The sequence below is a fragment of the Coregonus lavaretus genome, assembly GCF_964263955.1.
Source record: "Coregonus lavaretus genome assembly, chromosome: 4".
Lineage (NCBI taxonomy): Eukaryota > Metazoa > Chordata > Actinopteri > Salmoniformes > Salmonidae > Coregonus > Coregonus lavaretus.
In genome coordinates, this window is record NC_139991.1 from 21,508,184 (window position 1) to 21,522,327 (window position 14,144).

The 14,144-nt window shown below is 42.1% G+C and overlaps 1 protein-coding gene across 1 annotated transcript in view; it reads right to left on the reverse strand.

Annotated features, from left to right (window-relative positions):
• The window catches only part of LOC311127841 (zinc transporter ZIP1-like), a 29,077-nt gene extending 15,166 nt beyond the window's left edge, over nucleotides 1-13,911 (reverse strand). Inside the window, exons 1-3 of the mRNA XM_084159721.1 lie at nucleotides 11,789-13,911; nucleotides 3,674-3,804; nucleotides 1,271-1,591 (exon numbers count right to left, since the gene is read on the reverse strand). Of these exons, the coding sequence (XP_084015847.1) occupies nucleotides 1,271-1,591; nucleotides 3,674-3,804; nucleotides 11,789-11,903 (567 nt within the window). The 5' untranslated portion in view covers nucleotides 11,904-13,911. The remainder of the gene's footprint in view (nucleotides 1-1,270; nucleotides 1,592-3,673; nucleotides 3,805-11,788) is intronic.
• Nucleotides 13,912-14,144: the final 233 nt, after the last annotated feature.

A 14,144-nucleotide genomic window follows, 5' to 3' on the forward strand; every position in this document is an offset into this window, starting at 1 on the left:
CAAATGTTGTGCACAAATTTGTTTACATCCCTGTTAGTGAGCATTTCTCCTTTGCCAAGATAACCCATCAACCTGACAGGTGTGGCATATCAAGAAGCTGATTAAACAGCATGATCATTACACAGGTGCACCTTGTGCTGGGGACAATAAAAGGCCACTCTAAAAGGTGCAGTTTTGTCACACAACACAATGCCACAGATGTATCAAGTTTTGAGGGAGCATGCAATTGGCATGCTGACTGCAGGAATGTCCACCAGAGCAGAATTTGACAGTACGTCCAACTGGCCTCACAACCGCAGACCACTTGTATGGCGTTGTGTGGGCGAGCGGTTTGCTGATGTCAACGTTGTAAACAGACTGCCCCAGGGTGGCGGTGGGGTTATGGTATGGGCAGGCATAAGCTACGCACAACGAACACAATTGCATTTAATCGATGGCAATTTGAATGCACAACGATACATACCGTGACTAGATCCTGAAGCCAATTGTCGTGCCATTACACGCCGCCATCACCTCAAGTTTCAGCATGATAATGCACAGCCCCATGTTGCAAGGATCTGTACACAATTCCTGGAAGCTGAAAATGTCCCAGTTCTTCCATGGCCTGCATAGTCACCAGACATGTCACCCATTGAGCATGTGTGGGATGCTCTGGATCGACATGTACGACAGTGTGTTCCAGTTCCCGCCAATATCCAGCAACTTCGCACAGCCATTGAAGAGGAGAGGGACAACATTCCACAGGCCACAATCAACAGCCTGATCAACTCTATGCAAAGGAGATGTCGCGCTGCATGAGGCAAATGGTGGTCACACCAGATACTGACTGGTTTTCTGATCCATGCCCCTATCTTTTTTAAGGCATGTGTGACCAACAGATGCATATCTGTATTCCCAGTCATGTGAAATCCATAGATTAGGGCTTTATTAATTTATTTCAAATTGACTGAATTCCTTATATGAACTGTAAAATCTTTGAAATTGTTGCATGTTGCGTTTATATTTCTGTTCAGTATAAATAATACAAATTGTATTTTCATTTGAAGAAAGAAGTAGTTGAATATTATTGGAATGTATTTGAAAATACACTTGGAAAGTATTGGCATGTATTTGAAATGTATTGGTGCATTTGTTTTAGCTGACCCAGTACCACAGGTGGGCAGATATTTCACTTTTAGGACCAACGGAAAGGTCTAATATGTGCCCCGGGCGAGCTAAAACAAATGGACCTATTGAGCAATTTAAGTACAGCTCGCTCTCCAGCACCTACCTTTGAGTCTGTGGTCTGCAGCCCGATGGCCAGGCCCTCGAACACAGAATGGAGGGAGAGCGAGAAAAAGAGCATGAACGAGCGAAAGGAGGAGTGGGCCTGGAGGTCCATGTGGACGTGGTGGGCACTACCCTCCAGGTCGGTGGACGAGGCTCTCCCCTGCCCGTGCCCATGGCCGTGCCCTTTGGCCTGCATCAGAGGTGCTCTCTCCTGGTCTGATCCTTGCATGGCATCTTGTCTGCAGTTCAGAACGATCCTCTCCATGATGAGCACAGTGAAGAAGCCTGCAGCCATGACGAACTCTGGGAGGGGGAAGCTGGTCTGTTTGAGATACGGAGGTGAAAACAACCAAAGTAGGAGTTCTGTTTAAATAAACGCCAAGGATTAGGAATATACATTGCTCAAAAAAATAAAGGGAACACTAAAATAACACATCCTAGATCTGAATAAATGAAATAATCTTATTAAATACTTTTTTCTTTACATAGTTGAATGTGCTGACAACAAAATCACACAAAAATTATCAATGGAAATCAAATTTATCAACCCATGGAGGTCTGGATTTGGAGTCACCCTCAAAATTAAAGTGGAAAACCACACTACAGGCTGATCCAACTTTGATTTAATGTCCTTAAAACAAGTCAAAATGAGGCTCAGTAGTGTGTGTGGCCTCTACGTGCCTGTATGACCTCCCTACAACGCCTGGGCATGCTCCTGATGAGGTGGCGGATGGTCTCCTGAGGGATCTCCTCCCAGACCAGGACTAAAGCATCCGCCAACTCCTGGACAGTCTGTGGTGCAACGTGGCGTTGGTGGATGGAGCGAGACATGATGTCCCAGATGTGCTCAATTGGATTCAGGTCTTGTGAACGGGCGGGCCAGTCCATAGCATCAATGCCTTCCTCTTGCAGGAACTGCTGACACACTCCAGCCACATGAGGTCTAGCATTGTCTTGCATTAGGAGGAACCCAGGGCCAACCGCACCAGCATATGGTCTCACAAGGGGTCTGAGGATCTCATCTCGGTACCTAATGGCAGTCAGGCTACCTCTGGCGAGCACATGGACTGACCCACCGCCAAACCGGTCATGCTGGAAGATGTTGCAGGCAGCAGAACGTTCTCCACGGCGTCTCCAGACTCTGTCACGTCTGTCACGTGCTCAGTGTGAACCTGCTTTCATCTGTGAAGAGCACAGGGCGCCAGTGGCGAATTTGCCAATCTTGGTGTTCTCTGGCAAATGCCAAACGTCCTGCACGGTGTTGGGCTGTAAGCACAACCCCCACCTGTGGACGTCGGGCCCTCATACCACCCTCATGGAGTCTGTTTCTGACCGTTTGAGCAGACACATGCACATTTGTGGCCTGCTGGAGGTCATTTTGCATGGCTCTGGCAGTGCTCCTCCTGCTCCTCCTTGCACAAAGGCGGAGGTAGCAGTCCTGCTGCTGGGTTGTTGCCCTCCTACGGCCTCCTCCACGTCTCCTGATGTACTGGCCTGTCTCCTGGTAGCGCCTCCATGCTCTGGACACTACGCTGACAGACACAGCAAACCTTCTTGCCACAGCTCGCATTGATGTGCCATCCTGGATGAGCTGCACTACCTGAGCCACTTGTGTGGGTTGTAGACTCCGTCTCATGCTACCACTAGAGTGAAAGCACCGCCAGCATTCAAAAGTGACCAAAACATCAGCCAGGAAGCATAGGAACTGAGAAGTGGTCTGTGGTCACCACCTGCAAAACCACTCCTTTATTGGGGGTGTCTTGCTAATTGCCTATAATTTCCACCTGTTGTCTATTCCATTTGCACAACAGCATGTGAAATGTATTGTCAATCAGTGTTGCTTCCTAAGTGGACAGTTTGATTTCACAGAAGTGTGATTGACTTGGAGTTACATTGTGTTGTTTAAGTGTTCCCTTTATTTTTTTGAGCAGTGTAGATCATAAGTAAGTAGTCCTTAACGCATCACCAGGTAATGAACCTGTGGATTAATTATAATAACTTCTGCACTAACTAGCACATTTCCCCATGTGGGAACACTGTTTTACAGATACAACAGTTATAATTTAGTTATATTGTATCTATTGTAACTATCCCTTAATACATTGGTTTGTGTCATGGATAGTCATATAGCTTTTTGACATTTTACAAAGGGGATGGGAGTAGCTGGCCCCGTGTTCATACTGGCCCCGTGTAGCTCAGTTGGTAGAGCATGGCGCTTGCAACGCCAGGGTTGTGGGTTCATTTCCCACGGGGGGCCAGTATGAAAGAAATAACAAAAATTATGCACTCACTAACTGTAAGTCGCTCTGGATAAGAGCGTCTGCTAAATGACTAAAATGTAAAATGAGTGTGGCCAGGCATCAATGACACTTTGTGATGTTGCTGACAGACAGAAGACACTTACGTCCACCCTCCGTGCGGCCAGCTCAGCATTGATGTCTGACAGGTAGTCTGGGATGATGTCCAACAGACAGGCAGCCAGGAAGACGCCTCCGGCAAAACAGCTGATGAAACTCAGGACCACCCGATGGGTTTCTGCATGATAAAAATCGCTACTGTTTAATGCTCAACATAGACAGACCCTGGGATTTTCCCTGACCATGTGACCTGACCAGGAACAACTTTGGGCCCTGATCTGGTGAGCTGTTAATGAACCCAGAGCTCTTCCTATTCAGGTCAGATGGTGGGGTTAGAATAAAGAATACCTGACCCTAGCCATATACAGTGCCTTCAGAAAGTATTCACACCCCTTGACTTTTTCCACATTGTTGTTGTTGTTATAGCCTGAATTTAAAATAGATTAAATTGAGATTTTTGGGGGGGTCACTGACAATATCCCATAATGTCAAATTGGAATTATGTTTTTGGAAATCTTTACAAATTCATAAAAAATGAAAAGCTGAAATGTCTTGAGTCAATAAGCATTCAACCTCTTTATGTCGTGTCAAGCCTAAATCAATAATTTCAGGAGTACAAATGTGCTGAACAAGTCATAATAACTTGCATGGACTGAAAATTTGCAATAATAGTGTTTAACATGATTTTTGAATTACATTTACATTTTAGTCATTTTAGCAGACGCTCTTATCCAGAGCGACTTACAGTTAGTGAGTGCATAAATTTTTCATACTGGCCCCCTGTGGGAATCGAACCCACAACCCTGGCATTGCAAGCGCCATGCTCTACCAATTGAGCTACAGGAGGCATGAATGACTGCCTCATCTCTGTGCCCCACACAGTCGAGCAGTGGATTTCAAATACAGATTCAACCACAAAGAGCAGGGAGTTTTTTCAATACCTCGCAAAGAAGGGCACCTATTGGTAGATGGGTAACAAAGTAATAAAAAAAAAATCAGATATTGAATATCCCTTTGAGCATGGTGAAGTTATTAATTACACTTTGGATGGTGTATCAATACACCCAGTCACTACAAAGATACAGGCATCCTTCCTAACTGAGTTGCCGGAGAGGAAGGAAACCGCTCAGGGATTTCACCATGAGGCCAATGGTGACTTTAAAAAACAGTTACAGAGTTTTATAGCTGTGATAGGAGAATACTGAGGATGGATCAACAACATTGTAGTTAATCCATAATACTAACCTGCGCAGCGCCCATCGTTGTTGGCTCAATAACCCACATTTTTTATTTAACATTATTATCAGGAAATATTCCAAACGTATGTAAAGTAAAAAATATGGAAATCAGCTCGTGCTGCCACTCGATAAGGGCGGGGATAGTAGTGATCGTAATAATTATTGCCCCATTTCAAGGCTTCCTTGTCTAACTAAGATTATTGAATCCTTTGTAAATGTACAACTTTGCTCTTTAGTTGAGAAATTTATTTTGAATGTAAACCAATCAGGGTTTAGGCCTGGGCATAAAACTATTACAGCAGCCACTTTAGTTGTTAATGATCTTGTCAATGCTGATCTTGTCAGACACTGAAATGAAATGTGCTGCCTTGTTTGTGGACGTGTCAAAAGCTTTTGATACTGTTGATCATGCTATTTTATTGAATAAGTTGTCCTCGATAGGCCTGAGCTCTGACGCCTGTTCATGGTTTCATGATTATCTTAGTGACAGAAGTCAGGCCATCGTGATTGATGGGGTGAAGTCTGAATTTCTTGAAGTACAAGGTGTACCACAGGGTCAATTTTGGGACCTATTCTCTTCACTATTTATATAAACACCATTGCTCAATCTGATACTATTATGTATGCTATTGCCGCAACTGTTGATTTGGCTGTGTCAAAACTACAGTCAGATTTTATAGCTATGCAGGAATCCCTTGCTGATTTAAAACTTGTGCTTAATACAGGTAAAACGGAAATACAAACTTTTGTAATAATTTTTCAGATGAACTACATGTTCACTCATGGTTCTCCAATCGAATGTGTTCCTGCATATAAATACTTAGGTATTTGGATTTACATGGATTTGACGTTTAAAAGAAACGTAGATGAGCTGGTTAAGAAGCTAAGATTTAAAGTTGGCTTTTTCTACAGAAACAGATCATGCCTTTCTCTAAGCAGTAGGAAGCAGATTATTCTGTCAACCTTTTTAACCCTAACCTTTTTATCTGTTCTTGATTATGGTGACACATTCTATCAAAGTGCAGCTGCTACTACTCTTAAACCTTTGGATGCCATCTACCATAGTGCCCTTCACTTTGTTACAGGTGACAGTTTCGATACTCATGACTGCATCCTGTATCAAACGGTTGGCTGGACTTAGCTGAAGACCCGTAGAGCTCTACATTACTCCCTTTTTGTATTATACATTACTCCCTTTTTGTATTACAAGGCCCTACTTCCGTCTTATCTACCTTTGCTGCTGAAGTATACACACTGGAGTTGCCTAACCCGTTCAAAGGATTAGTTCATGGCTACCTGACTGAAGTTGTCTGATTAACTTAAGTTGTGAATCAAGGAAACTATGCATTTCCTTAACTTAATGTGACATAAGCTGTGATATGAATAATGTGTGATTATCTGACGACTGATAATTTAATCTTTCTTATGGGTCTAAATCAGCTGTTAACCGGTCAGAAAAGAGACACCCTATGGAGATACCACTAACTGTTTTTATTTTTTTAACTGGAAGTGATCAACAAGTGCAATCAAACACTCAGGGAGCACTGAAATGAAACGGCCATGATAGCTCCTAATGTCACCCTCTGCTTAAAGGAAAAGAGAGAAGCAACTGAGATAATCATCTTGCAGAGACCTGAAGGAAGTATTGAGCAGCATTGCACAAACACAGAAGTGAAAACTACTCATCAGCAAATCAGCCATAGCAAAGCAAAAGCTGTCTTAATATGCTGCTGAAGGGATAGGAATGGCCCATACAATTTAGGCACACATTAAACAGTCTTATCACTGTAAATGTTATGGTCCTTCATTGTTTTAGTAATGCCCTGATAATATATATGTGTATAATATATATTGGCAGCCGGACATACAGAGACTGCTGGGCCTAAAGAGAAAGTTAAAAGCAGGGGTGTATTCACTAGTAACCAAACTGAGGCAAATGGGCTGAAACTTGGAGGGACCTACCTGAACTTGTCCAATAAGAAACACTTGTTTTTAGGCCTTTTTAATAAAACACTTTTTTAAATGGTTGCTCACAATGTTAAGAGCTTTGATTTCTGTCTACAAATGTTGCGCTACGGTTTGCACTAATACATTTACCTCTGACCCTAAGCAGGGCTGCGTTCAGTACTTTTTTTACTTTCTGGAACGTTCAATTGAACGGAAACGGTGCTGTACTCAACGAGCAGTTGAAAAATTGTTAGGGGTTGGTGAACACTGTCAGCATGGTCCGCATGGCCACTGCCCTTTAAATACATCACTCATTGCTTCAAGCCACACCTTCCAAACGGGAGCAAACATACCTCAAAGTCTTTTCAAGAAAGTTTTGGAGAAACGTGTCATTCAGTACTCTCTCTCTCTCTCTCTGATCCTGGAGAACTGCAGTGGGGTCACCAATAACTGTATTTAATTATAATTTTAGGAGTACTGATTATTGTATGGGAATGAGAAAGATAATAAAAAAAATCAGTAAATGTATTTATTGGTTTCTTTTCATTTATAAGGTTATTTGTTGATGTAAAAATCTAAATTTACTGATTTTAGGGTTGTGTCATTAGATTTTGGGTGGGGTAAGGTCGGGAGAAATTCTAGTAAAAAAATAAAGAATTAAATGGGGTCCCCAGAAATTCTGGCTGGGAAAAAATGGGTGAAAAAGTTTGAATACCACTGCTCTAGTCTGTCTCCTGTACCTTGGAGGAGACTCAATGATTTCTCATCCTAAGAAATCAATGAAGTAAATGTGATAATCTAGGCCTAAATCAATTATGCAAATGTTATATATATATATATATATATATATATATATATATATATATATATATATATATATATATATATATATATATATATATATATATATATATATACATATACACACACACACACACACACACACACATTATCTTTCCATCAAAATAAGAAATTTTTTGGAGAGAACACCATTGTAAGCTACAGGGGTTGGAACTGGTTCCGAAAACCATAAAATAACAAAATAATTTGATCTATACTGTTCCGGAACAGAACCGTTCTTTTAAAAGCTTGGGAACTGGTTAAAATTTTATTTCAAATAAATGTTTATTTGTCACATGCGCCGAATACAACAGGTGTAGACCTTGCTTACTTATGAGCCCTTAAAAAAATGACTCTGCATTGTTGGTTATAATAATAAGAAATGTTGTTTGCTAAATAGACAAAAGGAAAAACTAACACAATAAAATAAGAATAACCAGGCTATATACACAAGAGGTACCAGTACCATGTCAATGTGCAGGGGTGACTATACATGTACAATTACCTCGACTAACCCGTACCCGTTATTGTGTTACTATTTTTCCTTTAGTCTATTTAGCAAACAAACATTTTTGTTTTGTTTTTTTACTCTGCATTTCACGGTAAGGTCACGACTGTTGTATTAATAAACAGAGATGTGTGGGGCGTCAATATGCATACGTGTGTGTGTGTGTGTGTTGGAGTGTCAGTGACGTATGTGTGGGTGTACATCAAGCCTGTGCAAAAGAGTCAAAGCAAAAAAATGAATAAAATAAGTGGCTCAATGCAAATAGTCCGGGTAGCCATTTGATTAACTGTTGAGCAGTCTTATGGCTTTGGGGTAGAAGCTGTTAAGGAGCCTTTTGGTGCTAGACTTGGCGCTCCGGTACTACTTGCATTGCGGTAGCAGAGAACAGTCTGTGGCTTGGGTGGCTGCTTCATTGTCGTCGGTGATCAGGCCTACCACCGTTGTGTCATCTGCAAACTTGATGGTGTTGGAGTCATGCGTGGCCACGCAGTCGTGGGTGAACAAGGAGTACAGGATGGGACTAAGCACTCACCCCTGAGGGCCCCCTGTGTTGAGGGTCAGCGTGGCATATGTGTTATTGCCTACCCTTACCACCTGGGGGCGGCCCGTCAGGAAGTCCAGGATCCAGTTGCAGAGGGAGGTGTTTAGTCCCAGGGTCCTTAGCTTAGTGATGAGCTTGGATGGCACTATGGTGTTGAACGCTGAGCTGTAGTCAATGAACAGTATTCTCACGTAGGTGTTCCTTTTGTCCAGGTGGGAAAGGGCAATGTGGAGCGCAATAGAGATTGCGTCATCTGTGGATCTGTTGGGGCGGTATGCAAATTGGAGTGGGTCCAGGGTTTCTGGGATGATGGTGTTGATGTGAGCCATTACCAGCCTTTCAAAGCACTTCATGGCTACAGACGTGAGTGCTACGGGGCGGTAGTCATTTAGGCAGGTTACCTTGGCGTTCATGGGCACAGGGACTATGGTGGTCTGCTTGAAACATGTAGGTATTACAGACTGGGTCAGGGAGAGGTCGAAAATGTCAGTGAAGATACTTGCCAGCTGGTCAGCACATGCTCTGAGTACGTGTCCTGGCAATCCATCTGGCCCTGTGGTGTTGTGAATGTTAACCTGTTTAAAGGGCTTACTCACATCGGCTACAGAGAATGTGATCAAACAGTTGTCCGGAACAGCTGGTGTTCTCATGCTTGAGTCAGTGTTGCTTGCCTCGAAGCGAGCATAGAAGGCATTTGCTCTTCTGGTCGGCTCGCGTCACTAGGCAGCTCGCAGCTGGGTTTCCCCTTTGTAATCCGTGACAGTTTGCAAGCCCTGCCACATCCAACGAGCATCAGAGCCGGTGTAGTAGGATTCAATCTTAGTCCTGTATTGATGCTTTGCCTGTTGGATGGTTCGTCGGAGGGCATAGCAGGAATTCTTGTAAGTGTCTGGATTCATGTCCCGGTCCTTGCAATTGGCAGCTCGAGACTTTAACTCAGTGCGGATGTTGCCTTTAATCTATGGCTTCTGATTGGGATATGTACCTACGATCACTGTGGGCACGACGTCGTCGATGCACTTATTAATGAAGCCGGTGACTGACGTAATATACTCCTCAATGTCATCGGACGAATCCCGGAACATATTCGAGTTTGTGCTAGCGAAACAGTCCTGTAGCTTAGCACCCGCTTCATCTGACCACTTCCGTATTGAGTGCGTCACTGGTACTTCCTGTTTGATTTTTTGCTTGTAAGTAGGAATCAGTTCCGAGCATTTTTTTCCAGTCCCACAAAAAAGCGCCTATGCAAAGCCCTCACTGTCACTCAGAAAAGTATTCCAGTGTCTGCCTGCCTGCCAACTGAAAATCTTTGCCTGTGTGTGTGTGTGTAGGCTACCTGCCCTTCCCCCTCCCTCCCTCCCTCCGAAGTATAGTCTACTGTAGATACTGACTTTACACACATGACTCAGAAATTAGGGAGATTTTTAATTAGATAATGGATTAACTTTTTCAATGCTAGTTAAGGATACTATACTTATCGCGTTTCACATTGGATTTATTAACAAAAAAAAGGTAAGGTGTGTTTTTATTTTAATTCTGGTGCCACTCTGTTAGCAAACTAGCTAGCTCTGGTCGAGCTCTCGAAAACTCTAGGTGGAATTATGTGTAATGGAATGGAACTGAGAGTCATGATCAAGGGCTAGCTCTGGTCCAATGTTAGTTAAGCCAACTCTCTGAAGTTCAAAGACATTCAAAGTTCTTTCATAGAAGCCACTCCTCTGTAGGTATAATTCTGTGGGCCTAATTCAGATAATGCATGTCATAGGAACAAGATGCCCAGCGCTCTTCTCACCCTCGAAATTTCAGTTGCATCTCACACCATACACTACACTTGTCTGTCAAATGCATGTATATAGCTTGCCCACTCCATAGCAAGCTGCTCTACCTATTGGTGAAGTAATTTAATGTTGAGCTAAATGTAAAAAAAAGTTTAAAAAAAAGGAATGATATGAGGAACAAAGTTTAAAAAGGAACAGAAAGGAACGATATGTTACTTTTTGGAGTTTCGAACCGGTTCAGAACTTTATTTTTCTTGTGGAAACTGTGGAACAGAAGAAAAAAAAATACGGTTCTGTTCACCATTGGAAAAGTATTATTTCGGTTCCAACCCATGGTAAACTATACACAGCTATTTTAGAGGCATCTTTCTTTTAAATGTAGACCTATGCGCTAAAATCAAAGGTTTGCACTACCATAAGCCAATCAAACTAATCCGTAGTGGATAAATACATTTGAAAAACTTTCCTTAAAGCTCTGATTTAGGCTACATCTGTTGTAGATTACTAAAAATTATGAATGAATGAATGAATGAATAACATTCGATTGGAATGTAAATTGTAATTTGGCGGTTATAAAACCAACGGAAGAAACAAAGATAAACACAAGCCCACAGCAAACATGTGATTGGATTTGGCAAACAAGTTGATAGGCAAATGTTGATCACTGTTGATCACATTTATGAAGGCATTGCAAAAACACTTGCATGTGATTTGCTTCGTCCCGCAACTAACTCTGGCATCCATTATCAACCAAAACTTAACTATTCGGTTTCACCAAAATAACGCTTCCATAAACAGAGGCATATCCAATATATCTAGGAACAATACTTAAGATTCGTCAGGTTGAACGTGTCCTTCGCTATCGAATAAACGTTTAAAACATGTATTTATCCAGGGTCTCCCGAGTCCCGCCTGTAAAAGTGGGAGATTACGTGGTAGTTTACTCTCACGTGACTGCGTGGTCTAGAATGGCAGCCCACACAGGCGGAAAATGGGACACACTGGATAAAAACGTGTTTTAAACGCTTATGTGATAGTGAAGGACACATTCAACACGAATCGTAAGTATTGTACTTAGAGATATTGGATATGACTCGTTGACGGGAAACGTTATTTTGTTGAAACCGAATAGTTTAGGTTTGGTTGATGAAGGAAAGGACGGAAGCTTCCGCAACGAGCCATCTGGCTTGTTGTGGGACGAAGCAAGCATAACGTTTGTTCAACACATCACAAGTGTGGAATTGCATACGGGGTTACAGCATCAAACTAGTTAGCTAATATAGAACTTGTAGGCTACCTACTGAACGTACCTGTCCCACTGGTTTCTCTGAACCACTTCACCCGAGCAGGGATAAATCCGAAAAATAGGGTCAGGAGCAACAAACCCACGAGGGCACCTATCTTCACCTGTAACAAGTAGTCCATCTCGATTTGTTACTAATGTTATACCGGACTGAATCAAAACTGGCTGTTTTGGGATTACCTAGCCTAGTAAATGGCGATTTAAACCAACTAACCGTGAAGGCAATGAGATGAATACGCCATACGAACAGATTTGCGTTACTGAAAAACGAAAACTCAAATATCCCTACTACACTGTCAATTTAAGAAGCTATTTATGCGCCTGCTAGCTACATGTTTACATTGTCCTGCAATGTGTTGGAAGACTTTGCGCTAGTAGTAGTCTTCTGCCAGCAGCACAAATGATGACGTCACTTTGTATGGTAATGAGGGAACCTTAAATAAAAGCCCGCATTTCAAAACATTGCAATATGGATAACTCATTCAAAAAGGACTGTTATTTTATATATTTTTATCCGCCATATTGTGCCAGCATAATATCCTGCTGCTAGGAGAACGGTAATGATCTTCGCGAGCGCTTTCTCCAGGTAGCCACGCCTACTATGCTAATTTTAAGAATACAGTACGATTTTCTAACATAGCGCAGCTCATTTCAGAGTCCACAGAAAGTTACGAATCCTTCCAAGGCACATGATAACGCCTGACCTGATTCTTGTGACCAAACGGGACATTTTATCTGTGATGTCTCACAACTTACAAGGCCTACTAGGAATGTGGTGCCTTAGTGTGTTCCACAATGTTTTATAAATCTGTTCCATGGTAGGACTAGATCTAGATGCTACACAACATAATGGAAGCTCAGATTCATGACTATGTACATATCCATAATTTTTTGGGGAAAATGTAATATTGCAATAATTGATCAAAACAGCTTCAGAAATCAGCAATTCTGTCAGCTTTTTTGTGGTCCATTCTTGCTACAGACTGGAAACTTTTGTGTGAAACCCAGCAGCATTGCCGTTCTTAACACAAACCGGTGCGCCTGACACCTACTACCATACCCCATTTCAAAGGCACTTAAAACAAAGCTTTATGATTTTGTTGATTATTAGAATCAGCTGTATAGTGCTAGGGCATAAACTTCCGTATTATCTAACTTTGCTGTTGAAGTATAGACACCTGAGTTGCCTAACCCTTTCACAGGATTGTACAAGTTACATTACATTTACATTTTAGTCATTTAGCAGATGCTCTTCTCCAGAGCGACTTACAGTGAGTGCATACATTATTTTTTTTATTTTTCAAACTGGCCCCCCGTGGGAATCGAACCCACAACCCTGGCGTTGCAAACGCCATGCTCTACCAACTGAGCTACATCCCTGCCGGCCATTCCCTCCCCTACCCTGGACGACGCTGGACCAATTGTGCACCGCCCCATGGGTCTCCCGGTCACGGCCAGCTACGACAGAGCCTGGAGCTATTACCTCGACTAACCTGTACCCCTGCACATTGACTCGGTACCCCCTGTACATAGCCTCGTTATTGTTATTTTGTGTTACTTTTTATTTACTTTTTTTAGTTTATTTAGTAAATATTTTCTTAACTCTATTTCTTGAACTGCATTGTTGGTTAAGGGCTTGTAAGTAAGCATTTCACGGTAAGGTCTACACCTATTGTATCCGGCGCATGTGACAAATAAAAATTGATTTGATTGGTTACTCTTGAGGTTCCTATGGCAGGGATGGGCAACTCCTGTCCTCAGGCTGGAGTCGTCACACTTTTTCCCAATCCCAAGCAAACACAGCTGATTAAACTAATTGCATTGTGAACTCAAGATCATGATTAGTTGATTATTGGAGTCAGGTGTGTTAGCTGGGGCAAAAGTGTGACACCAGTCAGGCCCCTGAGACCTAGAGTTTCCCCATCCCTGTCCTAGGGTCTCCATCGAGCTAGGTAAATCTGCTTTACATTTTTATGCGCCATATTGCTGGAACAAAATACATTTCATCTTGATGTTCAGGCAATTAAAAATATTGATTGGGGACTTATTTGTGGAGGAATGTAACTGTTTTCTGTGTGATTTATTTGTGCTTCCCATGACTGTGTTTTTGTATATTTGTTGTATATGTTATACGGGGCGCATTTAAAAAAGAGACCTAGGTCTCAATGTCTTCCCTGTTAAAATAAAGATGAAATAAAAATGTCTCAAGGCTTAAAAATCCATATTTAACCTGTCTCCTCCTTCATCTACAATTATTGAAGTGGATTTAACAAGTGACATCAATAAGGGATCATTGCTTTCAGGTGTTCAAAATGTTTTATATAGCTGGCTCATTTGGTTGTGTATTCTACCTGTGATCCAAA